Source organism: Hylaeus volcanicus, chromosome 4 (genome assembly GCF_026283585.1).
Source record: "Hylaeus volcanicus isolate JK05 chromosome 4, UHH_iyHylVolc1.0_haploid, whole genome shotgun sequence".
Taxonomy (NCBI): Eukaryota; Metazoa; Arthropoda; class Insecta; order Hymenoptera; family Colletidae; genus Hylaeus; species Hylaeus volcanicus.
Window position 1 is genome coordinate 9,678,765 of NC_071979.1, and position 27,578 is coordinate 9,706,342.

The 27,578-nt window shown below is 39.5% G+C and overlaps 5 protein-coding genes and 1 long non-coding RNA gene across 18 annotated transcripts in view; 3 read left to right on the forward strand and 3 right to left on the reverse strand.

Moving 5' to 3' along the window:
• Positions 1 to 382: 382 nt before the first annotated feature.
• On the reverse strand, positions 383 to 13,551 carry LOC128875950 (chromatin assembly factor 1 subunit A-B-like). Of its 2 annotated transcripts, XM_054122001.1 has the most exons (11): positions 13,279 to 13,551; positions 13,123 to 13,212; positions 12,937 to 13,028; positions 11,756 to 12,825; positions 11,533 to 11,684; positions 11,037 to 11,449; positions 10,796 to 10,962; positions 2,713 to 2,861; positions 2,563 to 2,614; positions 2,344 to 2,482; positions 383 to 2,161 (listed from the first exon to the last, which is right to left on the reverse strand). In XM_054122001.1, exons 3-11 carry the CDS (start codon positions 13,016 to 13,018, stop codon positions 1,155 to 1,157), a joined length of 3,231 nt encoding a protein of 1,076 aa, XP_053977976.1. In that variant the 5' UTR covers positions 13,019 to 13,028; positions 13,123 to 13,212; positions 13,279 to 13,551; the 3' UTR covers positions 383 to 1,154. The 2 variants fall into 2 exon arrangements, with proteins under 2 accessions (XP_053977976.1, XP_053977975.1); XM_054122000.1 differs by having other exon boundaries at positions 13,123 to 13,550.
• On the forward strand, positions 3,278 to 10,675 carry LOC128875960 (Wilms tumor protein homolog). 2 transcript variants are annotated; one of them, XM_054122013.1, is made up of 5 exons: positions 3,278 to 4,423; positions 8,997 to 9,258; positions 9,392 to 9,619; positions 9,848 to 9,990; positions 10,126 to 10,674. In XM_054122013.1, the coding sequence occupies exons 2-5, from the start codon at positions 8,997 to 8,999 to the stop codon at positions 10,420 to 10,422; spliced, it is 930 nt and encodes a 309-aa protein (XP_053977988.1). In that variant the 5' UTR covers positions 3,278 to 4,423; the 3' UTR covers positions 10,423 to 10,674. The 2 variants fall into 2 exon arrangements, with proteins under 2 accessions (XP_053977988.1, XP_053977987.1); XM_054122012.1 differs by lacking the exon at positions 3,278 to 4,423 and adding an exon at positions 6,983 to 8,082 and having other exon boundaries at positions 10,126 to 10,675.
• An 855-nt stretch (positions 13,552 to 14,406) lies between the features above and the next one.
• On the reverse strand, positions 14,407 to 15,517 carry LOC128875966 (uncharacterized). The gene is made up of 3 exons (XR_008456923.1): positions 15,055 to 15,517; positions 14,892 to 14,978; positions 14,407 to 14,542 (listed from the first exon to the last, which is right to left on the reverse strand). It is a non-coding gene; the product is annotated as an uncharacterized LOC128875966 (long non-coding RNA).
• LOC128875951 (palmitoyltransferase Hip14) lies at positions 14,536 to 21,931 on the forward strand. The gene is made up of 10 exons (XM_054122002.1): positions 14,536 to 14,773; positions 15,791 to 16,032; positions 16,104 to 16,303; positions 16,383 to 16,592; positions 16,670 to 16,949; positions 17,018 to 17,218; positions 17,626 to 17,787; positions 17,856 to 18,012; positions 18,225 to 18,469; positions 18,556 to 21,931. The coding sequence occupies exons 2-10, from the start codon at positions 15,895 to 15,897 to the stop codon at positions 18,790 to 18,792; spliced, it is 1,830 nt and encodes a 609-aa protein (XP_053977977.1). The 5' UTR covers positions 14,536 to 14,773; positions 15,791 to 15,894; the 3' UTR covers positions 18,793 to 21,931.
• A 143-nt stretch (positions 21,932 to 22,074) lies between these two features.
• On the forward strand, positions 22,075 to 24,370 carry LOC128875963 (uncharacterized). The gene is made up of 2 exons (XM_054122027.1): positions 22,075 to 23,067; positions 23,276 to 24,370. Exons 1-2 carry the CDS (start codon positions 22,913 to 22,915, stop codon positions 23,697 to 23,699), a joined length of 579 nt encoding a protein of 192 aa, XP_053978002.1. The 5' UTR covers positions 22,075 to 22,912; the 3' UTR covers positions 23,700 to 24,370.
• The window catches only part of LOC128875961 (MOB kinase activator-like 2), a 35,579-nt gene continuing 32,130 nt past the window's right edge, over positions 24,130 to 27,578 (reverse strand). For 4 of the 11 annotated variants that reach the window (XM_054122016.1, XM_054122024.1, XM_054122023.1 and 1 more), the window contains 5 exons: positions 26,527 to 26,781; positions 26,184 to 26,308; positions 25,793 to 26,020; positions 25,438 to 25,476; positions 24,130 to 24,512 (listed from right to left, as the gene is read on the reverse strand). In XM_054122016.1, coding sequence (XP_053977991.1) covers positions 24,442 to 24,512; positions 25,438 to 25,476; positions 25,793 to 26,020; positions 26,184 to 26,308; positions 26,527 to 26,781 — 718 coding nt within the window. In that variant the 3' untranslated portion in view covers positions 24,130 to 24,441. The remainder of the gene's footprint in view (positions 24,513 to 25,437; positions 25,477 to 25,792; positions 26,021 to 26,183; positions 26,309 to 26,526; positions 26,782 to 27,578) is intronic. The other 7 variants (XR_008456914.1, XM_054122017.1, XM_054122022.1 and 4 more) reach the window with 7 other exon arrangements.

Consider the following 27,578-nt stretch of genomic DNA (forward strand, 5'->3'; position numbering starts at 1 on the left):
AGCAAAAGTTTCGCTAAAACCGTTGTATTTAACTCCAGGGCACGGTTCGACGGAATGCAATTCCACGTTCCCCGCAGCCAAATGCATTAGCCAAACGCTCAAATGTTATGGCGGCCGGGGAAACTTTTTGGTGGTGGAATCTGGCATTACGGGAACTGATTGTTCACCTTTTGGTCTCTGGGAAGTTCTGAAAAATTCGAGGAAACCGTATTCTGACTTTACTCGACAGACCAAGCATCCTTGACTATGATTGAGGAGTGGACAAGACGAACATTTTCGTTTCTTAACAGTAAAAAAACGAAAACTCATACTGTAAGTATGTATTCAGGGAAGGGAGATGGAAATACTTTTTTCAAAAATATTACACGCTAATAAATAAGTTTTCGGTGTGAATATTTTTCGATTTATTCGTTAATTTTTCTTATAAAAGTATAATTGTTAACAGAACGTGATTATGTCATAAAGCTCTTGTGAATTCACTTCAACAATTTTATACATTCAACAATCCAAATTTCTCAGCTGACTTATCACTCGTCGTTCAGTAAGGCAATCAATGTACGATACGAGTTAAATTTTGAATAAAAGTATTACTATATTAAATACACTGTAATCACTTTTGCTGTGGTATTCACTTCGGTCCCTCAGTTACTCGAAGCAATGTAAAATGAAGTCAAATGCAACGTAAACAACTTCTTAACTCTAATAAATATCATGTGTATTTGTATAATTTTATAAACGATACAAACTCCAGGAACAGAGTACACGTGACACGTATTAAAAATATTATTTTTTTCTATACGATACGATAATAAAATCGTTTTTAACTGCAACTAATACTACAAGCTTCTATAACAACTTTTAAGGCTAGAGTATATTCATTTCTTAATAATAATAGTTGTATAATCTATCCTCATATTAACGAATACAGACGAGTTTTATAAAAATAAACTACATAGTTCAGAAGTTTGTACAAATTCACATCGATGTATTTAAATAAACGTATAAATATCATCGATTATATTACTTCACTAAAGGCATCATATTTGTATCGTCTCTTATCGCTACTTATTTATCACATTATCTATTTATTTTTTATTTATTTTTTTCAACATTTTCTTCAATTTTTTTTATATCCTTGCCTCAACTCATGAAACTCAATTTTCCTCTATGGGATCATCGGCATCCATGGCAGTAACTACATCTTCTGGGTCTGTATTATTTTTCAACGTTCCGTCATTGCCTTTAATCGTTGACGATTGCTCCTTCTTGTCACTGCCGTTCTCCGTTGGAACCGTGCCTAAACGACCTTTGCTTTCCATCTTAACATCAGACTCGTCTCTCTCGGATACCCCCTGATCCTCAGCCTGTACGTTTTCAGAACCGTCTTCAATTACGATGCAGTCACCATCCGATGCATCATCTTCACCCGTCTGCGAGTCCTTGTTCACAGATTTCTCGCTGTTGATAAAGTTTTTCAACAAGCTCTTCTTCGACGACTTGGAAAACTGCTCCCCTCTCCCGACAGAGATCAGAGTCGCCCTCTTTGGAGTTTTACCCTGACTAATCCTGTTCGTAGGAGTAGTGCGATCAGGTTTAACGGTTAATTGTTTCTTCATCTCCTCCTGAGTGATCTTTTTCGTGAACTGTGTGATAAGTGGCACGTTCTTCTTCTCTTCCTTCTCCGTCTTCTCAACAACCTCGATGACGTCGCTTTTCCTCGTAGGAGCCAAGGTGTACGACCAGCGATTGGGCAGTGAAAGCTTCTCACCGAGGTACTCGTTTTGTATATCTTCAGGCACGTACCAGCAAAACTTCTTATGCATCGGGCCTTCTTCTGGGCACAACATCCACTTGCCGATTTTTCGGATTTTTCGGTACACACCGTACTTTGACATTTTGTTCTCCTCGTTCTGCGTGCTCCAATAAGATACGAATTCCCTAGCGAGGAACTTGCTACCGTGAGTGTTGCCGTGTATCAGTCGGATCAGCTCCGGCAGAGCCTCTTCTGGTATTTTCGTCTTCTTCGACGAGGACGCCGCTTGTTGCTGTGTGGACAAACCATTCTCCGCAGCTTCGTTTTCGGTGGATGTTGGCAACGTCACCGGTACCTGACGCGCCCAGGCCTCGTGGGCTGACAGAAAGTCCATGGTTCTTTGCGGTACTGAAAGCAGAAGACAATTTTCTCGAGTATACGACGCGAATCGCGCCATCGTAAGGTACCGACGCGCGCGTGCGACGGGTTGCCTATTGCTAGGCGCGCCCAAGAAGAATATCGCAACATATTTCCAACTGTTTTGATCGATTGATTTCTTTGCCTGTTAATGAAAATTTCATAATACTCACCGTTTCCTAAGAACGTATTTTCAGGGCCCCTCCACACGCAGCCAATTATTTTTGGTTTTAATTTCGACGTCTTCGTGTTTCTCTCGGTCTCAAATTGTTCCCCCAATACCTTTAATTTATATTTTTGCGTTTCAGGCGACTGCAAACAAACCAAAACAAAGTTCGAAAATCAGATTCATTTTATAATCTTTAGTATAGAATGTGTATAGAAACACTTACCATGTCCACCTTCTCTTCTTCGTCAGCCCTTAATTCCTCATCGGATAGGTACCTGAAACATTGCACAAGAAAAACCAATTAAAGACAGATGATTTATAAAAACGTTACAATAAAATGAAACTCTCTCTCTCTCTCTCTCTCTCTACTCACCCGTGAGGTACCATGAATTCATTGTCCACGTCATACTCGTTATCATCTGGATTTTCTTCGTCCCGTTCTTCGTCGGAACCATGCAGAGACTCGCCTGGCTCCTCTTCCTCCCACTCCTCGTCCGAATCTACCTCGTAGTTGAACCATTTCTGAAACAAGAACGTGGAAGTTCCCTTTAATAAAACCGAAGGACCATTGTGGTTCAAAGTTTCCCCTTCTTTTCTTTGCCCTTGTGGATTTACAAAATGATTATCAAATGAAGCAGATATAGCGAGAAAACAGCAATCATTGTATCAAAAATAAATCATTGTAACATTCTTTTTGGATCACCTAGGCCTCCTTTAGACAGGCGTCGTGGTTTGATAGGAGCGTCACGACGCATCGTGCAAGGCGCGGTCGTTTCTCGGCTCGTTATCGTCAGTTTTCCATGCCGTTTATTTTAGTTACGATCACGGCCACTGGATTTCACTGGAGTCTGCTATGATTAAGCAGGACGTCGGTATCAATGCGACTTCCTTGACGAGCGATAATCGCGGCTTCGTGTCGACCAGCGCGAGTGCGCGTGCCGGTCCACGCTTGTTTCTCTGATTCTTTCCTCTTATTGTTAGTCACGGAGCAATTGGAGCCGGGAATACGCGGCGGTTCTTCTCTCTCAAAATGTAGATAAATTCTACCCCGTGTGAAATCGATTATTCCACCTCACGGCGTATTTTCACCATCGACAACCAAATCGTTCGAAGGGTATCGAATTCGAGGAAAACGCAAGAAGGCATTAAGGGATAGAAAGCTGGCGACCTTTGGCGCAGCGGTGAAATGTGTGACATTCTGAGCACTTTAAACGATCCAGACGACGAGTAATACATCCAGTCGAGACACGACGGTAATCGAGTCAATCTACAAGGTGAAAGCAATCTTCTATTTACCAGAGACCCACTCGATCCGCATTCTTGGTCCTGATCCGGAGGAACAAGTGGTTCATGCAAAAGCCAAGAAGATGGACGAGTATGGAAACTAACAGCGTTAACATCGAGAGGAAGTCACCGTGTCGCTTAGGAAAAGTTTCCTTTTGGAAGAAATAATACATTTTTTACTCTCTAATATACGTCAAAGATCGAGAAGCTAAATAGACTCAAACTTTAATCTACGTCTCGACTGTCCAAGGAACAAAAGCTTCTCCATTTTTCTCTTTTTCTGGATCGTTCAAAGATTAAGGAAGCGACGAGCGCGCAGCGTTACTCGTTAAATGCAACTTGGTAGCTTATATTTGTAGCTATTTTTACTGATCTATTTAAAGCGATATCGCGTCTAAATTCTACATTATACGACGATAAGTGAGCGAAAGTTCTACGCGGGACGAAGACAGAATACGGTAGAAATTTCGTGAACGCGATTAGCCTCGATTGATATCGCCAACGACAAAACCAGCAACGTCTTCTCGATCGAACGTATCCGTGGTCGAAAAGTCGATAAATCGTCGGGTTTCTTCTCTTTTGTGGCGCACCACGGTGCGATTCTTTGTTCGATAAATCAACGTCGATTTCATCCCCGCGCAAGCATCAATTACAAGAGATTCCCGGGACATTAATTTATTATTGAAGAGAGAAACCGCGAATGATCGGCGCCCCTGCGTCGTTGAAGACGTAACGCGGAAAACCGGACGGAGAAAAGGGAACCGGATACCAGTTGGGCAGCTTTCGGCAGCGACGAAGAGGTAGGTGCCCTTTATTTACCCCCAATTAATAAATGACAATTACCACGTTGATAAAAAGATATTTTTTGATGAAAATGTTTGCGTTATATCTTCAAGCATGCATCATCTCTCGAATAGAGAAACACTGATTACGAAATGTATCAAGTGAGGATAGAACAAAATTCGTGAAGGAGTGCCTTTTTTCGAGCCCGCAAGCATCCCTAACTCCTTAAGCCAGACGACTGCAAACGATGAAAGAGTGAATTTCACATTAATCACGAGTAGGGTGGCTGATCTAACGTTTCCACCGCGGCGTGGAAAAGCGTGCGACGTCTGGCAAGATGCACCCAAATGCAGTTATCAGGCTAACGCGATGCGTGACGTTAAATCGGTGCCTGGCGAAGTGACGTACATTATTTACAGCGTGTTGTCACCCGCCGGGCCATCTGTAATGGCTGTTTTATGCCCCATTAAGATTATGGCCGGTGCTCCTCGTGGTGCACACCGGAGATTAAAATCCCTCCGGTCGAGAATTGATTTATTTCACAATATTCGGCCCTCTCGCGGATTTTATTGCTCGTCCATTGCTCTGCCACCGTTTAACCGAAGCTTATTCGTTTATTTAAGGTACGTAGGTAATACAACGTCGATTTTAATCCTTCAAGGGAGGACATTCTAAATTATGAATTACGCCTTATCGCCTGGGACGTGAGAAATGGAGAGAATCGTTTATGCAAAATTACATTTTTAAAAAAGCAAGGTATATTGCGGGTATTTCGCGATATCTCGGTATCGAAGAAACCGATACTGGTTATTGGAACTCGCAACGATTGCAAACGAGCACATTAAATCGCGAAACTCTTTTATCGAAGCGAGGTGACGCAACCGAGTGCAATTAATAAATATCCCTGGAGGGTAGATAGGGTCAATCTTCGCGAACGGTCAAGTAAATTTTAGACACCACGATTAAACGACCGGGGCACGGTTTAATCGTTCTACGACGACGAGAGTTGTCCAAACGCGTCATTAGATAATCGTGGTTGCTATCTGCGAGCGTATAAATTTCGTGGAATGCATGTTACCATCGTCGGTCAAAGTTATTTAGAAAAAACAAAATGGCGGAGAATGTAAAATCGACGATACGCGTTTCTTGTTCATTCATGTTTTATTTTATTTTAAGGTTTTATTTGAATAATATAGGAATTCCCTGGCGCGTCCAGCTTGATTTTCTCGAATCGCGTTCGTCGTGAGCGAGTGTAACGGATCTCGAAGCGTTTACGTTAAAAGATACGCAACCCTCTCGCGGACAATCGAACAGATAACAGACAAACGATAGATCGATGTCGACGTACGGTGGTCTGTTTTTCATAACGCGTGATAACCATTAGCACCGTCTACGCAGAGCATCCCTTAACTTTTTATAGCAGAGAATTGATGATTTAGAAAATGTCCATTCAAGAACAAAACTATTATTTTAATAAATTCCCTACCCTCCCTTTGTAAAAAATCACATTTTGATATCCTCCACCACTTTAATTCATCTCACCTTTCCTCTGTATTAAAGGTCTTAAAACTACACGAACTTTGATAATAATTGTCAGTCTACTTTTCCACTCATCTGTAAACGAGTATTTCGTCGCGAAAGCGCGTAAACAAACGTACACGTACATGACCGAACACGACCGAAAGGAGCGAGCATCGTAACGAAAGGTTATTACGCAGGACGTTACGCTGCACCTCTCGCGTTGCAGCGTGCTCTTGACTCTTGAATCAATGCAAAATATATATAATTGTATCTAAGGTCAGCCTCCCTCGATACGGATAAACGTATTACAAGCGATTCAAGAGCCTAGTGGCAGTGACTTCGGCCACTTTATCGCCGCTATGTTCTTCTTGTCGCTCTAGGTCAAAGCCACTGCATTATATAGACGTTTCATTGATACATTCGTTTGGAAGTGTACGAAACGGAGATATACATGACGCAAACAACCTGTATAATCAAGAAAGATGGTCCTAAATAATTATTCCGCGCTTCAACGACGACTAGAGGACCTTGTATGGAAATTTAGCAACGCCTCAGCAAGTGGGTAAAAATATTTGACGAACGCGAGCGAAGCGAGTCCCCCAATAAAAAGTGGAAAAAAATAGCGCAGGCCTTTGGGACCATGGTGTGCGAATTTCTTGCAAAGCGTGCAGAGTGACGGTGGAAAAAAACGAATCAACATCGTCGCCGTCGTCCAGATAAGCGTCGAGAGGCCACGTGCGGTCCACGCTCGGGCAATCGTTCGGTCATCAGCGAGGATCGCTCGTCCTCGTCGGGAAACCTCTCCCGCGGGTCTGTCTCGCAGAAATCTCGCGAGAGAGGCGCCGATTATCGGACGGGGTAGTAGGTGGTATCGTAAATAAGCGAGTTTAACCGACCAATTAGCCAGGAAGCCGATTCGCTGGCGCGTCTGACGGTGTTCTGGGATCGGCTGCCTCGATCCCTGGGGAGAGCCACGGTGACGGCGCCGGGTGGCACAGCCTCCGATTATCTCTCGAACCGTGTGCCCTGTCATACGACTCGTCCGCGTCTTCTGGATCCACGAACGCAGTCTACACGCGTCACTCGGCCGCGAAACTACCGGTCCAAGAGGGTGCAACCGTCAGCGCGACTCCTTGCACGCTGGAACAAGCCTTTGGCTCACGGACAATCGATAGGTCCTCCTCAGGAGTGGACGGTGTTCGTCTTGATCGTCTTCGGAGGAGTAAATTATTAGAATCAACTCTAGATTATTAGATCCTTGTTTATCGGTTCAGAGTGATCATAGTCGTTTGTTGGACCTGCGAAGCTGATAGGTCCTGGTTTAGAAGTGGACACTATCGCTATCAGATACCACAATATATATATTTATGGAGCGAAGAGAACAGAAGCTTGGTGTTGGGTTCAAGAAGATTTTTAGTGATAAATAGCCGATACTTTGCAGACACTGATCAGTATTTAACGAGTTAGCTGCTTGCCTTATCCTCCACAGCGAGTGGACACTATTCGAGCGATCATTCTCAAAGTGACCGCTCTTGTATTCGACACTGTGATGTGATCTTCCTGGGACTATTGCATATCCAAACAGGAAGTCAAGCGTCGTTACAGTACAAGAAGACTTTGACTCAGACCTCTTTCGGCAAACGAACGCTACCGTACCAATCATCATTAAACCCAAACCTTGTAGGCTATATTTCAAGATCGATAGAAATTGAGATCGAGTTATTCGAATAACAGTCCCATCAGAGGATTGTTTTCATCCCATATCGAAGAACGTTTGTGATCCGATAAACGGCGAGAAACAAATAGCGTGAAAATCTCTACAAGCAAACAGAAGAGAAGTTTGTTAGCCACCGACTGATTGATCTTATGAAACAGATATAAAAGACTATTTCGAGAGTAGAGTTGATTGAGGAAAAAGAGGCGCGAGTTGATTTGCAACTTGTTCGTCGCGTAACGTCGGGAACCTTGTAACAGTGGAAATCGGAAGTGATAATGCGCAAAGAAAATCGAGACAGTGATTGATGGTAAAACAACTGTATGCGAGGAATTAATAGAAACAGATACAAAGAACTAAACTGCAGCGTTGATTTAGCGAAGAAACGATTTCAAGTTCCGAATCGAGGGTAAAATGATAGAAGAAGCTGCGATGTTCGACGTGAGTACAAAACGACGTTGTCTTCGTGATACGTAGACTTTCCAAACATTACACATCGTCCATTGCATAATTAAAGAAATTAATTAAATTAAATGAAATTGCGTCAAGCGTCTGCTCTAAGATTAACAAAATTAGATTTTGTTATAAACAAAATATTCGCATAGAATTGATTTCTACAAATAACAGCGAGATTGTATGTCATAATTGAAGGCTCGATGCGTTCAGACGCAATCAGTATTAATACGTCCCGAGGCTTCCGGGTGGAAGCAGCGTCCAATAGTATCTGGACAGCAATGTTTCGCCACTGATACACAATATCAGTGTTCCATCCGACTGATGAAACTGCGTCGCTGACGGAACAGTTTGACGTCCAGACATTACTAGACGCGACTCGCATCGAGGAACCTTAAGTCATTGTGCCAAATTAATATGATCCAAATTGAATATCCACGTGATACGTGAGAAATGGCAATACTTGTCTCGCTAGAGAACTTGATCGCAAACTTGACTTTGACTTGACGAAATTTTCTGAGTCGTTGGCATGTTCGTACTGAAACGACGTTAGCAGAGATTGTTACATCCTGCAATAGCGACTATTACCGTTGGTATCTATCGTATCTGACCAGCGCAATCCACCATAAACGTTCGAACAGCTATCGCGACAGAAATAAACGAAAAGGAGATCGTTCATCTCGGCCATTCCATACATTTCCCTCTTTCTTTGGACTCCGATATCTCGAAATAGAATTGAATTTTAATCGACAGATATAGACCGTTCGCATTGCATGACTTATTGTCGATATCGCCGGGCAACCGTGCGATTAATCCAGGCCAAGCGTCGCGGTGCTCCCGCAACAATAAACAGTCTCGAGCGTCATTCCGTCGTTCAAACATTTACTTTTTTTTCGATTCAGATGACGGACGAGTTATTGTTCTCCGCGTTGGGCCTGACCACCGACACAGGTATCGAGAGGCAACTATTCTCCTCCAACTCCGTCACATGCTTGCCCAGCGACTTCGAGGCGTCGTCTTGCAGAACGACGCCGTGCAGCGACGACTCAGAGACTATCGACAGACACGTGACCAACGTCACCAACTCTATCGAGTGTTACACGGACCTGACTTGCCCTACGAAGACACCATGGAACGAGTGGTCCAACACCTCCACGTCCTCAGGTACGTCGTAATTTAATTCGGAGGTTCTCAATGTTTCTTAGCTCGCTGCATAGTCTAGAAGAAGGTTCAATTGGCATGTTAAAGACTATTCAAATATCTATTGAAATCACTTCTTGATTATTGTTATATGCAGGGTGTCTGAGCGAACTAAGCGAACTAGACTCGGAGTTGGAATGGTGCCTAGATAAAAGTTGGAACTCTGGGCTACCAGAGAGGACACCGTTGTGCACAGCGGGTTGCGAGGGTTTTCTACACTTGCCTCTACCAAACCCTCAACAAACGTTTCAACGGGAGGAACCATTATGGGTGCTTGGGATCGATTTGAGAGCACTCGAGGATACTTTAGAAACGAGTGGAATAGGTAAGTTTGAAGCATTATTGAAATATGGCGGGGGGAAGAACGTTTAGACTAAAATCGAGCTCGAGAATCAACAACAGAGGGACCACTGAATCCGTAAACATTGATTTAGGATGAAAGGCTGCTTCAGTTCGCTGTCAATGCAAACCATAATTAACTTTCCGATCCTTTATCTTCTCTTGTCATTTAAGTAATTCCCATCCTCTAACTTCCAACGTCTGTCTATTACAGACTACAATAACAATCAATTAGAGGAGAACCTCATCTCATCAGCAGCTACCGCAGCACTAGCAACACACGACTACACTAACCGCAGTCTGGCCAATGCGGCGGAGGACCGATGCTTCCCTTGCACTTACCAAGGATGCGTGAAGGTACATTTCAAACCACTCAACATTCGAATAGAATTTCACTTGGCAAATTGCTCCACAAATGAACGCTCCAGTAATCCGCACGGCGAATTATCCTTCCTATAGACGTTAATCGCACTCTTCTTCTCTTCTGTTCAGGTATACGCGAAGGCATCTCACTTGAAGGCCCATCTTCGTCGTCACACCGGGGAGAAACCGTTCGCCTGCACATGGTCCGGCTGCGGTTGGCGCTTCAGTCGGTCCGACGAGTTGGCGAGGCACAGGCGTTCGCATTCAGGCGTTAAACCATATCCTTGCGAGATGTGTTCCAAGAGATTCGCGCGCAGCGACCACCTAGCCAAGCATCGCAAGGTGCACAGAAAAAACGCGTATCCACTGTTCCACGGTGGCAGAGGACTGCGCGGCGGGAAGAACATTTTGCCAACGGAGATTTAATAAATTGTCCTTAAGTAAAGCTTGACAGACACCACCGGACGAATAAACGTTGAAGGAATTTTCTCTGTGGTTTCCATGATGTACTTAATCGAGAATTACCAACGTCCACTTTGATACAGCGAAATAAAGAAGCGTTGAGAGAAACCGATAAAAGGGATTAAGTCCGACTACCGCTGTAGTCTAACTTTAAAATGGTTCGAGCTATCGCACCAAATTGAATAAATATTAAGAAGTAACAATAAATGTTGTCGAAATGCCTTGTCTTCTTCAATTACACCATATAAAAGGCGGCAAACTTTGCTGTCAGGTGTACTCATACCAACATACTACCATTCCGAGAAATCTATTCTGTTATAATTATTTCTGTACTCACCGTATCCCTCGAGAATGGTTTTCGAGGGTTAATACTGCAGCTTCGCTTTCGCCACGTGCCCCAATATGGCGGACGCCTGTTTTCTGAGAACTGAAGTAATTTGGTCCGTTGTTTCTCGATGACGATGTTTTGCTTCACGATGTTCGAGTTGCCATCATTTTCATCGTCTATAGACAAATGAAATACGATTATAATACAGTATTTGGAACCAAAAGTTTGCGGAAGAAAATGCGATGTTTACCTAACAAAATTACTTCGTCATCCTTTGCTTCGAACGGCCATGTTTTCGGTGATTTGCGCGGGATAACTTTTTTATTTTTAACCTCATTAAGATACAAGTCTGACATTTGTATATTTTCTTTGTTGCATTGTTCATCCAGTGACAGCTTCTCCTGCTCGCTTAACGTTCTTCTACAGACTGGAGCCAATTTCATGTCCGCTTTTACTTCGAAAGGCATAAAGTTTTTGCCTTCGGTAGCGCTTTCCTCTTCAACGGATTTCTCCTGTTTTTTAGCAACAAAGAAACTGGTGAAATTCGAAGCTGCCTTCTGCTTCTTACGTTCAGCCTCCATTTTTTCTTCCTCCTTCTTCTTCTTCTCGTCCTCTCGCTTTTTACGCTCCTCCTCCTTCGCTTGCTTCTCTTTCTGCTTCTGTCTGTAAACGAATTCATGTTATCTCAGAAATCGATGAAAATTCGCAAAAGCCACTTAAATCGCTACGATCGTAAATATCCGTACTCCATTTCCATTTGTTTCTTCAGGTCTTTCATTTTCCGTTCCATCAATTTTTGCTCTTTCTCCGCTTTCTCTTTCTCCTCCTTCTCGCGGCGTCTCTCTTCCTTTTCTTTCTGTCGATTCTGTCGTTCCTCTTCCAGTCTTTTTTCTTTTTCCTGGACAAGTAAAACATTATATATATATAAAAAAACAAATTTATTACTTATATAAAAATGTTGCAATTTACCAGCTTTTGTTGCTCTCTTTCTGCCTTCTTCTGAGCGCTCAGTAATTTCTTTTCTTGTTGTTTCGGTGTTACTCTCTTCTGTTTCACCTTGTCAACTTTAGGAGTCTTGAGAATAGTTGGACTACGTACTTCTATACTTTGCTTTGTATTTTCCTTTGATTTCGTATGTTCCTCTTTGTCTTCTTTGTCAGAAGACAGGATGACAATATCGGAATCGGTACGAGGAGAGGGAAGTTTCGTCAATTCCAGTTTCAGAATCTTATTTTCTTGAAAACTAGGTTTTGTACTCTTTTTCGTATTTTCGGTTGATTTTGTTTGTTCGTCTTTGTCTTCATTATCTGAAGACATATCGGAATCAGAATGTTTCACCTTTTCAAGTTTAAGAGCCTCAAGAATTTTCGGACTACCAATTTTTTTACTCTTTTTTACATTATTAATTGATTTTATTTGTTGTTCTTTGCCTTTGTTGTCCAAAGAGATAGTGACATCAGATTCAGAAGGGAGTTTCACTTTAAGATTTTTGTAAGGTTTTGGGCTACTGGTTTTTGTTCTTTGTTCTGTATTTTGTTCATTGTTCTGACAACTCGAAGAACTATTTGTAACCAAATGTTCAGCTTTTTTCCTCTTAACAATAGATTCATCCTCTTGGTTTTGTATAAAATTCTGTTGATTTCCTTTCAAATTCTCCTCATCTTTGTCAGTTTTTTTTAGGAACTGTGATAATGGACTTGACTTGACTTTATCCATTGTCTCTGATCTCTTTTGTCCTGTTGAGGATCGTTTTGGAGTCCTATTCTTGCTTGTACTTTCCACTTTATTGGATATTTTATTCTCTTTCACATCCACTATTTCTATATCATCTACCACCTCCTTTGATTTGTTGCTCTCCTCCAGTGAATTATTAGCATCATCTTTTAATTTATTTACAATATCATGATTCTTATTCATTTTTGAAATTTTTATTGCTTTTGGATTTGGGCAATTCACAGATGGCGATGTTAATTTTCTTTTTTTACTTTGCACACTGTTTTGTGACTGTTTGGGACTTTGCATTTGAAATGGCAGTTGAGCTGAAACATTTCAAATATTTCAAACTAATATATATCAAGGATTACAAGAATGGTCGAGTCTTAAAACTCAATCAAAGAAATTGTCTTGTCTACGACTGTTCATCTCCTTACCTTGTTTCATCTTCTTTTTTTTGGTAGGAGTAACTCCATCGATGTAGCAGTCATCTTGCTCATTAATGTCCATCATTTTCATCTCAGGTGTCCTTATAACGGATAAATATAAGATAACCTCCAACTCCATTGTGTAAACAATAGAAGAATGAAAATGTAAAAAATTGTATTTTGTATTTATCTTACCGCGATACTCTCGAATATGCCCCTTATTTTATAGCATTTCCACGAGTAACAAAATTAAAGAGCAATCTGTCAATGGCACATTACTATAACCTAAGTAATACTTTATTAGGTAAACGCGAAAGACATGAAAACTAGGGTCAACGTATGAACATTTACCCCGTACAAATTCCAAAATTAAAGTGTTACATAAAGATATTAATTTAATGCACTTCAGTGTACTTTTAAAGAAATAATACACCGAGAACACATTACTACCGGATCGGAATCGTAACAAAATCCGCGGGAAAACGTAGTGAGTAGGGGAACAACTAAGCCTGCTGCCTCTATCCATGAACATCAACTTTACTAGATTCATCAACCCAAAACAATATTTGGAATCTCATGATTGGTTAGAAAATTACGAATGAGAAAATTCAAATTTTTCAAACAGCAACTTGTCAATGAATTATTTAAGTGTCGTTTCTATTATTTAAGCCTTTCCTGCACAGCTTTGTTGTTGGGCGACACTTATTACTATAGTTTTATTTATTTTTTTTAGTGGCGCCGTCGGTGGGAAAACGGCTAAGTTTGTAGTGAAAGTAATTCTCTCTATACTCGCCAGATGGCGCGTGGTTTAGATTTAATGGCGGCATCGGTGTGAAAACGGCCAAGTTTGTTGTCAAAATAGTTTCCAAAGTTTCTATAAGATGACGCCACAATATATTTTAATATATTATTCTCTATTTTTCATAAATTCGTAATTAATGCAATTGTTTGCTTTATAATACTACAATACATACCTCAATTTATCGTTTTGTATGAATAGAAATTTAACACGGGAATATTTAGTGATTTTTTAGTTAGTAGCGACATCTTACAGAAATGGTGGGAATTAATTTGACTACAAACTTGAGCGTTTTCCCATAGATGGCGCCACTAAAACTAAACCACGCGCCATCTGGTGGATACGGAGAGAACTATTTTCACAACAAACTTCGACGTTTCACCACCGATGGCGCCACTAAGCTAAAGCACTGAGCAATATGTTTTTATTTGTTTTATTAAAATGCTAGGCTCAAATCATACACCAGAGTTAACAGTTGTTACACTTGTACATACAACAATTAGATAAGGCACTTATTGATTAACTTAGTTACTTATACTAGTTTAGTGAGTTGTGTTCCAAGTAGCCCTCTGGTGACTGGTATAGAATTTGTCACCACAAGTCGCCACAGTCGTCATATCAGGTTCGTTCGATGAGTATCGGCTACCGATCGGGCGGCTTGCGAAGCCGTTTGGTCAATAAGAAGTCCGTCGCGAAACTTGAGAAAGTAGAATGTACATGTTGATGCGAACAATACATCGTGTATCAGTGCGATAAGTGGCGCGTGTTTCTATTTCACGCCACGAAGGCTACGCGTTAGACAGCGATGAAACCGTGCTACAAATAAAAGAGGAACGTGTTATCCTGGATCGTCGAGAAAAGAACAGTCTCAAGAGGGGTGTTTTTCTATAGCCAGGGAAAAGGTCGACCGTTGTCCGGATTCTATACAATGTACCGGCGCCCCACCCCCGTCGACTGTTTATCCTTTAAATCTAACCCCTTACGACGTATTGGAGGGTAGCACGCGTACTATGTACGAGTATTATCATCGCTGTCATTGCTTGCCAGGTAAGACACGACATTGTCAACTTGCTCGTACTGATACGATCACAAGATAATTGTACACTGTGCCTCCTTTACCTGTAAGCTAAACGTTCCGTTGCTTCGAGACATCTCTTTTACTTACAAGCTAATCGTTCCGTCGCTTTGAGATGCCTCCTTTACCTGCAAGCTAATCGTTCCGCCGCTTTGAGATGCTCCCTTTACCTGCAAGCTAATCGTTCCGTCGCTTTGTTAGACGAAATGCAATCCGTCGTGTTTAATGAATAATCTGTGATCTTGACAATTACCAGTCGCTTTTTCCATAGAGAAAAAGGAATTGTATGTTGTACTCTGTACCTGTAATTACACCGACGGCAAAACAAAGCTTCTGTAGAATCCAGTATGACTGAGAATTTCACAAGAATGAAAGAATCGTGCACTGCGACGTTTATCGTTAGTCCCTGACTCGAATATCGAATCGATTTACAGTATGCCTCGATGTACCTTTCATAGTACACATCGTATTTACTACGCGTAGTACTTGGTGAATACAAACGACGGATTGATTGCCGTCGGCCAAATCGAGCGATATTAACCGCCGGATGGAGAACATTCACGAGAATAATATCGATGATTTGTCGTTGCGACGGTATTTTGTACTCGCGAACATTGCAACTTTAGAATAGACACTGATGTTAGCTGAAATATTATTTTATCTCTTCGCGATCGTATTTGTCGCGTGGTCGTAATGGAATTATTTTTATTCGTGTATTTCACGACACGCGTAAATAAATATTGATTACACCTCAACACATTTGTCCACATTTTCCTTACACTAAAAACTACTTATTGTCTTTTGCTTCTGAAGTTAGTTTTTACGTTTATGGTAATGCTTCCTTTAGTAAATCCTTGCACTTTATTCCTAAACATCTCTATTTTTGTTTACTGAATCTTTACGAGTCAACATTTCAATTCAGATCATTTTTTATTTATCTTCAACTAATACTTTTCTAGAACCAAAATAGATAATTTCATTTGTTTCAGTAATATTCCACTTATACTAAGCAGTTTAAACCATTTGTTACTGCACACATTACCTTTCATGGTATCTATGACTTAGTACATAAGTTGATATCAACAAATTCAACATGTATGCGTTAAAAATGCAAACTGCCTGCCAAAGTGAAGCCAGCGTGGAGCCTGATGATCCAAGTACTCATCATCAGGAACCTGCTAGACCTCCAGTGCAGGATTGTAGTTCATTTGACATTGTTAGAGCAACACAGGTAAGTGAATGTTTACCATCACTTATCATGGCTTGATATGTTCTGTTCTTCAAGAAATGTATTTTTTCTAGTTTGGGGCATTGGATCGTGTCACAGAATTAGTGGAAGCTGGTGCTGATGTAAATCAACCAGATTCAGAAACTGTAACACTATTACATTGGGCTGCAATAAACAATAGAAAGGATATTGTGAAATATCTTATAGCAAAGGGAGCTGTTGTAGATGCAATTGGTGGAGAACTTGCTTCTACACCATTACATTGGGCTACAAGGTTAATTTTACATTATAATGATAGGTTTTAACTTCTTAAATGTAAGCATTATGATAAAATAAATATCATTTATTTCCAGACAAGGCCACTTGGCTACAGTTGTGTTATTGATGAGAGCGGGTGCAGATCCAACTCTCAGAGATTCAGAGGGATTCTCTTGTATTCATTTAGCAGCACAATTTGGTCATACCTCTATTGTTGCTTACTTAGTCGCGAAAGGAGTAAATCCAAATATGCCAGACAGAACTGCCATGACACCTCTCATGTGGAGTGCCTATAAAGTTAATAGGTACATACAAGAAAGTAATAGGATCATTTGACAAGCGATTATATTAATTATATATCTAAAAATTTTGTTCTTTACAGTTTAGATCCAACACGCTTGTTGCTGACCTTGGGAGCGTCCCATTCGCTCGCGGATAATTTACACGGCAACACAGCTTTGCATTGGGCTATTATTGCTGAAAACAGTACAGCAATATTCACGTTAGTTAACCACGGCGCATCGCTAGATGTGCCGAATATGCGAGACGAGACAGCGATGACCTTGTTAGGTCGTCACATTGGAGCCGCCTGGTTGGGACACAAAATCAATCAGGAAATCAAAGAAAAACAGGGCAGATCAAGAACGTGGTGTAGAGATAAAGTATGTAGATTCGTCGTTTAATTCCTTACGACGATCTTGTCCTCTAATCTGTATTTCTTTCCTTTCAGAGAATGCGTTGGTACTGTATGGTCAGTACGCCATTTATAGTTTTTTATGCAATCGGAATGATTTTCCATAGCGGATTGGAATATCTAGAAAAAATTGGTGCCTTTATTATACTTTATATGGCATTGTATTTAACAAATCATTTCGTGTTTGACGAACGATTGTGTCATATTTTACCGATGTCAATTTATCTGGCTACGAAGGTGAGTGCTTGGACATTTTTCGATGTAATGTATCGCATGGATTCATGATGGATGTGTTACTGTATATTCAAGTATACCAGGGATCGAATTTTATATGTATATCTTAGGTAGATAAGAAAACCGTCTTATCGCGAAACATCTTTTTCGGATAACACGCACGACAAATTCACACAATGATATTATCAACAACTACAAATATTCCTGACACTATGTATCTTGATTGATGTTCATTCCCTTTATTGAAAGCCAATATTGTTCATTTTTCTTATCGTATTTTAGATTAAGATTCCTCGTACTCCATATTGATATTTATCCGCGTTTTACTAACGAATACAACTATCATTTATTCTGAGAGATCAAGCAAGTCCTATAACTATTATTCGTATATTATTTTTTATTTGTTACAGATGTGGATATATGTTACATGGATATTCTGGTTAGGCTTACACGCTGCATGGTATTTGTGGTTATTACTGGTAGGAGGATCGGTACCATTGTGGATATGTTTCTTACAATCCTGGAGGGGCGATCCAGGTGTAATTACAGCTACGCACGAGGACAAGTTGAATGTAAGATTCAAAGAAACGATTGTATTTTCTCTATATAAAACATGTTCATTGAGTTCTTTATTTTTCAGACGATTATAGAATTAGCAGAATCCGGAGGCTTCGAGCCGCAATCATTTTGCAGCAGTTGCTTGGTCAGAAGACCTTTGAGGTCCAAACACTGTTCTACGTGCGACCGCTGCGTAGCGCGATTCGATCATCACTGTCCTTGGGTCAATAATTGCATCGGTGAGTCAACGGAAAACAAAATTGTTGAAAGATTGGCTTCTTTACTTTTGTAATGTGTGTAATGTGTAATGTGTCTAAAGAAGCAGTAACTCTAGGCCAGTATTTCTCAAATTAAGAGTTTTTGAACTGCAGTTTGAGAACTACTGGGCTAAACAATCCAACGTAACTAACGTAAATTTTAACGTTCTTCCATTCTTGGAAACTGATTTCAGGTGCGCATAACCACAAGTACTTTCTGGTATTTTTAGTGTCGTTGTTAGGGCTCTGTATTGTTATTTTATCCGCTAGTGTACAGTATTGGCAGTTTGAATGTTGGACAAACTTAACAAATGGGCACACCGCTGACAATTATCTGGTCGCTGCAGCTACTTGCGACGCTTGGGTAATGTGGATCACGGCGAACACATCTCTGCATTTCTTTTGGGTTGGTATGCTACTCGCATGTCAGTGTTATCAGGTAAGGTTATTCGAAATTTTCGGTCATTTGCATTATTACCCGAATTTGTTCATATATGTATGTTCATAATTGTTTTGTTTTATTAGATCATGGTTCTCGGCATGACAACAAATGAACGCATGAATGCTGGACGCTACGCACATTTCAAGCAAGGGAACCCCTTCCATCGCGGTGCCCTTCAGAATATAGCCGATTTTTGCAATGTGAGCTTCTGTGGAGTGAAGGCAAAACCCAGCTCAGACTGGTTACACAGTTTCGACCATAAACAAAGCATCGAGAAGTTGCCCTTACTCGCTACAAAAGACAACTTCCAATATATATAGGATTTTTCTTAATGGTCGAAGAACTAGCATGAAAGACGCGTAATCAGCCGTCAGAAGCTAACAGTGGTGTCATATCATTTATGCCTGAAGCACTTCCGGACTACCAAAGAGTTACTAATGAGATTTGGAAGTGACTTTTCTGGAAGAGTAGTGATTTTGCATATACAGATTTAAATTGCAGGTAATATTGTAAGTAATTTCCTACAGTCAGTGATTAACGAATTTTAAAATTCATCTATTATAAAGACTGTTCTACGACGTAAGTATGCATATCCCCCACCATTTTGCGTATTGTATCTTTCAAGCATCGAACGGTAGAACAAGTTGCACAAGTACTTGGATTTCATTTTTACGAAACATTTTAAAGTATCCCTTTTCTTTTTACCTGTGCATTCAAAGATACAAACTTACTCGATACAAACTAAACGTTAACACAATCAATGAAATATAGTTTCCATTATATTACATTGTAAATACATAAATTTTTATGTAATCATAACGTAATCATTAAATATGAATACGTTACAGCTTGATGGCAAGTCTTTTCTTCTTTTTCTTTTTTTTTTTTTTAAAGTTTTTGAACACTTTATTCTAAACTAAAATCCGACAGGTTCGACTTATAAATAATTTACACGCGAAAAGTACAATTTTAATCGTATCGAGAAATAATAATAACTTTGTAAGAAAGAGCCATGACAGTCAGTTCTGCGAGATCGTTGTATAATGTATTTTTATCGGTATTATTTATTACAATTATTTGTACTTTGTAACTTTTAAGAGCTATAGAAAATACACAACAGAAACATATGAACAGCAATATTGTAACAGTTTTTGCTAACGCGTTACAAGATTATCATATTTAATAAAATATAAAAAAAAACACAGGAACACGAAATGTAAACGAAACGTCGAGAAAATTGTCAATAAAAAGTATTGACGTATATATGTCTAAGGACACGTGATCATTGATGGAAGAATAAAAATCAAACGCTGCATTATACGGTTATGATGAAAAATTATATTGCATAATACTGTTGGCTATGTAATACGTTTTTTCGTACTTACGAGTAAGTTTACCTGACTTAAGTGCCATGCTTGTACACCTCGAAAGACATTCACGTGACACGTACAACTTAACACTCTACCCTTATAAGATTTGATTAACGTTAATTGTTATATCTAATTCATTATTACATTGCGTAAACAAAAAACATTTTAATAATAGCAATATAAAATATTTACAGCATATAGTGTATATAAATTGTTTACAATGTCTGTTTCAATGGATGTCGCACTTTAATAATATCGTAAAATTTTCGAGGAACTATCGTATTAATTGCATGTAGCGTTAAAGAAAAGACAGGAAGTTAAAAAAAAGAGATTCAGAAAATTTTTCGAATCTTTTGTACCATAAATTACAAAAGTAACGATAGATGTATAGCGAGTAATTAAAGTGAGTCAAACATTGTTTTACATTCCAAAAATGTACTTCGATCTATAATTGTTAGTTTTTCTTCTTTCATCTTTAATGTTAACACGTTGTTAAGCATGTACGCTCCTTGAAGGCTCTTGTTAATGCTGCTGCGAGCTGCTGCGCGTCAATTTCACTTCTTAGCGAAGTGATTAAATCAAAGCGATTTTCCTTCAAAATTGAGTTTATAATTGAAAGTCAAAAATTTAATTTGAGCTGAAAGTCTATTAAAAGACACTTCCGTCTACGATTACGCTGTTAATTATTAGCACTGAAGACTTGAGCGGAAGGAGCGCATATATTTTTAACATCGTATTTCAAATAGGTGCCTAAATGTCTGATTATTATCTTATAAGAATTTACAAGAAGCATTATTACGAATCGATCAAGAGTACGAGTGTATTTTATGTTTAAGGTCTTATTGCAAATAAGTTTCAAAACTCAATTACGTCTTCAGTAGTGTCTACAAAACGGTACATCGTGTAATTATTCACTTGATCGGAATTGAGAATTATCTTTTTCGGTAACAACCGAATATAACAATTATATTTCACATTTTATCGATGGTACTACATAATTTCGCCATTCTCAGGCTGTTTTTAACTTGTGAGACAAGTTAGATCTTCTGCGAGTTCTGTCCGTCACTGAATAAACACGAGTTTTCAATTTTAAACGCCTGTACAGAATGTCAAAGTGGTGTTTGTACAAAACGTACACGTAGGTTTAATAATGGAGTCAGATGGATATTAAAAAACGAATACTCCAACGTCAGAATTACCTACAAGAAACGTGTATAAATATTATAAATACGAAATATAAGTTAAGTATAATTACACTGTACTAGACTACTCGTTGAACAAATGCGTTTGTTAAATATTTTGTCTTCTTTCGAAAGAGTGGTGTACTGTTTAGTATTTATACTTGAATTTTGTTCTAGTCCGATGGATATTAAGGTAACTTGATATTTAGATTTTTTTAAGTCATACGAGCGATGGAATGCACCCCCCACTATTTATAATAAGTAGCTTTCTCATTTTGTAGACGTGACAAAGAAAAAGGATTTCGTAACGATCGAAAATGAACCATTAACGAATAAAGAAAAAGAAATTCGAGTTGTATTTATAATATTTTGAGAAACATATACGCAACAAGTGGATAAATACAGAACAGAGGAAACTTTTATATAATTGATATTTTTCAATATTTCATTTGTATACCGCAAACGATTTGCTTTAAAGAGTATAAGAAAACCAAGAATTGATTACCCACTAAGGTCGCGAAGATATAAGGAAACAAAGGATTTAGCAAGAATCAAGCACTCGGATATTTAGATGATAGTTGAAGTTTCTGAAAAGAAAGTAATTATAGTTGTAAAACATTTTTGTGACTTGTTACAAATTTGAGAATTATAAAGCTTTTCCGAAGCGTTATGTCGCGTTAGATCAATTTACAGCTATTGTATTGAATCATATTAGGGTAATTATACCATTCTACTTCCAATTGAATCAATGTAAATAATAATCTCTTTTACTTCTAACAACGTTCTAAGGATTAAAAATGTCCCGAAGAACGAAATGTCGAAGGCATACGAAATTTTGGTAAATAATTAAAAAATTAAGTAAAAATGACTATGTGTTATAAAATAAACAGAAAAATAAAAATCGTTTATTTGTCATTCATTTATGTTCCACCAAATTTCATTGCAGCAATAGTAAAAAGTAAAAGCAGTTTTATTTATAAACATATGAAGGTACGTAACTATACTTGTTGCTGTCAATTTGACAGTTTAGTTTCGAATTATATCGTGTTACTTTAATTTCAATCTTGTTTAATTTGTTTTCAAGAAATGAGTTTATCATGGTTTCTGCGGAGGATTGCCTTTATACAGATACAACGGAAGCTTCTAACATAACGTCCTTGCAATCGGACAGTTCTGCGATCGTTACTAATACGAAAGATTGCTTTCCCGAACCTATAAATAAGGAGACTGATGTTTTCAAAGAATATAATTGTACGTAATCCAGGAATTTAACGATTACTGAAACTTAAGCTGTCAAAATATCGTGTAAACTTAATAATTTAAAAAATGTAAATTAAGTACTATGCATATTAAGTTAAAGAATGTAAATGTCGCGAGATACATTCAACCGTAAACCGTGGTGTACCTCTGGAACAGCATGGAATGGCAGATACAGTGCAGCAGTCACCTAAGAAAGAGCCACCGATAGACCAGCATTCAATGCAAATTCAATCCACCATGCCATGTTTATGCCATGCCCGTGAGATGTAATGCAATCTCATTTCTATTCCATGTAGCAATTATTAAATTACCAATTCTTGTCTTCTTACAGTGCCTACACTTTACCTCTGAAATATAGAAAAGGTAACAACTGCGGCTACTTAAATCCTTTTACGATATAAACACTGGACATTTTTATTTCAAGATCCGTCGCATTCGAAACCATTTTGGTGTCCCTTTAAATGGAAATGGCCGAAAACAGGATGCTCGGAAAGGAAGGACACAACATATAAAGTAAAATTGAAGCAAACAAAGTGTCCTCACTATGCAGAGGTATAAATTTTCACGTGGAAGTACGATTTCTTTCTTTCGGATTAATATTATTCGTTATTATTATTATTCAGCCGTATATGTGCTGTGAGATATCGGAAGGTATACCAAACAAAAGAAAATCCGATGACCCCAAAATGACCAAACCGCCAAGAATCGAAAACAAACATATAGATAAAGAAATGGGGACAATGGAAAAAATCGAGATTTATTATTTCGACCATGGTAACTCTGCGTAGGTATAACCACACAATTGTTGTTATTCATTATTCGTGATAAAGGACCACTAAACAGGAATGAACAAATTTTTATTAGTTATGTAAATAAAAAAACAATGTGACTTTATTGTTTTGTGTGACGCGTGCGTTTATCTAAGGCCTGTGTGACGACGCATATGATACACCCAAATCGTGTTGTCGCCATTTTTTTTTTTTTTTATACAGTTACTATCGAACGACGGATTCACCACCGATATTAGCCACTGAAAAATGCGCAGAGAAGACTGACCAGGCGGCGACTCGTTTCTGGGCTGAGATATTCGGAACGATTCACATAGGCACCGCTTTCGTGACAGCGTTCATCCTGCAACTAATACGCTTCGTACTCTACAGCATAATTAGGCCACTCACCGTGGGCGTTTTGCAAATGCTCGCCGACTACTTTATAAAACCCTGTCTGTCGATCGTCTTCAACGCTCTTATACAACCAGTGTTGATATTATTGTACAATATAGCGACGTCTTTGAGGGATCTCTGCGAGCCTATCGCTGAGGCGATGGGTCTGTTCCTAAGGGAGATCGCCAATGTATGCGCGGCGATTAGAATTGTAGAAGTGAAACGGTGTTCTCCTTCTGTTCCTTGCACTTAACGAACACATGCAAAGAAAAGTCGATCAAAGTTGACTGGTGAGTATGAAGGAGTTGATGCTATTCTAATTTCGTATCTACATATTTCGTTGCGAGGTAACAGGTGATAGAAAAGATGAGTAGACGATTCGCGATCGTTTCGCTGACCTCATCTTGGTTCTGAGAAGCAAGCGATGATGATTCAATGGTAATTCAGGAATACCAAGATGCCAACCAAACTAGATGATAGAACAGCCTAAGCGACACGAGTTTCAACGAATATAACACATGCCTTAACACCAGGTATATATTTGGTATTACTTTAACTTTACAATATTATTATCGTTTCATTCATTGTGGTTTCATTATTTTTTTTTTCATTTTTTTTTTTACAGAACAAATTACTTCTTATAGCAACTAACTTTGTCAATAATAATCAATAATCATCCTTCGTCTCTTTCGTATATCTTACTGTTTAATAAATTATGTACAATCTCACAAACAACAAACGGAGGAACCTAATTACATCTTGTAGTTGTTCACACTTCGCTATGTACAGGTACTACTGGTTTTTACAGAACTGCGCTTTCGCTCCACCTGCGTGTAGTCATTTATCTATAAACTCGGTTGTTCACGTACTCTATTTAAAAAGGAAAAGAAAGAAAGAAAAAACCAAGGGAGAGTGAAAAGAAAATGGAGAAAAACAAACGCCTATCGTCACCTAGTCTCAGGAACTGCAACCTCTTGCTTGCTGTGCATTGCGATCTAAGTGGTTGTGGTCGGAGTTTCCTGGATGGCTAAGGTTTGTGAAGGCGCAGATGATGATGTCGAGTCACCTGCAATTAGAAGAATATGTTTAGCAAATAAGTACTGACGCAGTCGTTAATTATAATGAAGCACCTGTACACTTAATATAAATAAATAAATATATGCTAAAACCTACGTTTTAATTTAATTAATATCGTATGTCAGCTGGAGTCGTGGTATCTTCGTGCGTGACAGTGTTAATTTTAGTGTAAAATGTGTTCTGATGATTTGGTCCTGCCGGTTTAAGAGAGGTGCCATATTGACCTCTTTTATCGCACCAAACCGGCAGACCATGTTAAGGTGACCTACTTTAAGTGGACCATCCTGTATAACCGAGTTGGCATTACTTGATAAGAAATACTACTCTGAAGGCTACGTCAATCATACAGGAAGATAAGTTATACTCTACACTTAAATACAGCGTCGGTTCCGATAAAGATTAATGGTACCACATTGTTCCACTGAATGTTGTTTATCTATACACGTACACGTATTAAAGAACCTTATTTTCAATACGTTAAGTAAAAACAGGGTTCGACAATTTTAATGGGCGCGCTTTTATCGCAGGAGTGCCTTGACGCTCAAATGACGAAACAAAAACATCAACAGTATATGGACGTTCTTAAGCTCTTATCTAGCCGTGCGTCATCCTATCCACTTATACAACCGTGCGATATTAGCGGGCTGGTATCAGCAGTATTACTATGTTATGTTTCCACCGAGACTCTGTAATCCTATTACGATAGATAAATAAATACGTGTCTCTTGTTTCTTTGTTAATGATGTATCAAAACGATAATGAGAACAGGGAATTCTCGAGCAATAGTTTTAATTAGTTGGGACGTTTCGCATTGCGTATGGGATACTTCGATAAAGCAACTAAGGAATAATGATAACTCTTCCAACTATACGAATACAAATGGCGAAAAATAATAATGTAAAGTATATACTTACACCGAAGAAAACGAAAAGTAATTACCGCAGTTATTAGTCCTTATTTTTTAAATGGGTTGGATATAATAAAAATATATACATTAAAAATTATACATATCCATGCAGAGAAATTGAATTATATACACTCAGTCCCGTAAGTATTTGTATTCTTGATACTTGTGGGACTGACAGTGTATGTTATAGTGAATGTAATCTTCATTACTACAAATTTATATACCATCCACTGTCACGATAACATATATAAAAATAATATATTGAACGAGTATAAAAACTAAGTATACGAGCAAACGTGAATCCTCGTATTCCGAGTTGGGGTATTATATAATAATATTGATGTACATCAGACAAAGCTTACCCAAGAGGGCAGCTTCTAAGTCCCCTAAGATCTCCGTCTCCTTGGGGTCGATAAGGTTGAAGCGTTGATTAAGCAGCGTGAGGTGGGCAAACACACAGTTGAGGTGGGCATGCAGCCCCAAGAGTGCTACCTCTCTGAAGTGGCAGTGGTAAATGTGTGCCACCACGTGGTACAGTAGCCGCAGGATCTTACGCACTATCGATTCGAACGAGCTAGGAAATTCATTTGCTGGAACAATATGGAAACCGACCAATTAATGCGATTATACCTCCAAACGGCGCCCACACTTGCCAAGTTTCTCTTGCGAACCAACGCTACACACGCGATGTTTGTTTCGAATTTTGTAAATATAATCGTGAACTGGTAATAGTCGACGAGACGGATAACTCACCATATTTCGTAGGAAATATAGTTTCATCGCTAACGGTGCGTTGTGTAAAAGTCATAACATAATCTATATACTGTGGCGCTGCCACTCGCGTTTTCTTCCCTTTCTCGTCGAACCACAAATACGTCCTGAAACGATAAGAAAGCGAGTTACTCGTCTGTTAAACACCAATTGTTAGTAACATCGCCGTATCAAGTCGGAGGACGAGGGATCCGAAGTTTAATTCATTCCTACCTCCCCTTAGCGGAGACGGCGGGGATAACGTAGTCTCAACTCGGTGGACAAACTTCGTCTCAACTTGATGGACGCTACATTAGCAATTTCGATCAATTTAAAAGCGCAGTACCTTAAGCCAGGACCAGTCATGTCGGGACAGCCTGTCATGGTGCAGAACTCGGATATCGTCCCGTAAACGAGGTTGATATGATCGAATAGTGCGAGAGTGTGGGAGGCCAGCCACTCGTTATAGTCCAAGCCTGGCGGTAGATCGACCAACATCCTCAAGTCCAGCTCGGGCAGTTGCCTTTCGAGGGCCGCCTCCTCGAGGTACAGTTTCGGATCCTCTGTTGTTCCCGCATCCTTCTCCTTTCGTCGGGCTTTTCTACGAACAGCGTTCAAATCGCTCGTTTAGTCGCGATCGCCTAAAAGGCGGGGGAGAGCTCTACCGGTTCGTTCAAGCGATCAAGCGAATTGTTGCTTAGCAGAGGAAGCCCGCGTGACGCGGTCAACGCATCTACATAGATGTTCGGTGCGTTTGTTAAAAGAAATTCATTTTTAAAAGGCTTGGACCATTCGAATGATACATTATTTCGATACTTTTGTGAGTGTGTGGACGAGTGCTGTGAATAAATGACTAGTAGAATGCGCCATTATTCGAATATGCGAGCATTCGAGCAAGAAGGTCTTTGGAAACATCTCAATAGAGTATAATAATCAACGACGAATAGTTCTGCGCATCTACCTTGCGCGCCAGCGCCTCCTCGAGAATCCAAGCGACCTCCAACATTGGAAATGGAGGAGTTAAAGCAGTTCCGAGGAAGACAGAAATTACGTCAACGCGAGTAAGCGTTGCGTTTGCATGAAATACGAGCCACCTGGCGAGGGATATAGTGCACGATTACGTTAATGCGCAAACATCTTCCTTGCTCTCCTTCCTCGCTCAGGGTTACCCTGGCCTGCCTCAATAACGAAACCCGGAGCCCACTAGATTTCTCGTTGCCTCGAAGGTCACGTTTTGTTTATATTTCACGAGCATCCGCCACGGAGCTCGTGAAAGTTCTCAATTGAACAGAGAGAAGGCACGTATTCGACTAATTACTAGGGAGACAAAGCTGAGAAAAGTTCTCCAGTGAAATCAATGGAAACGGACAAGTTCTCAAACTCCATTGCACCGATTCT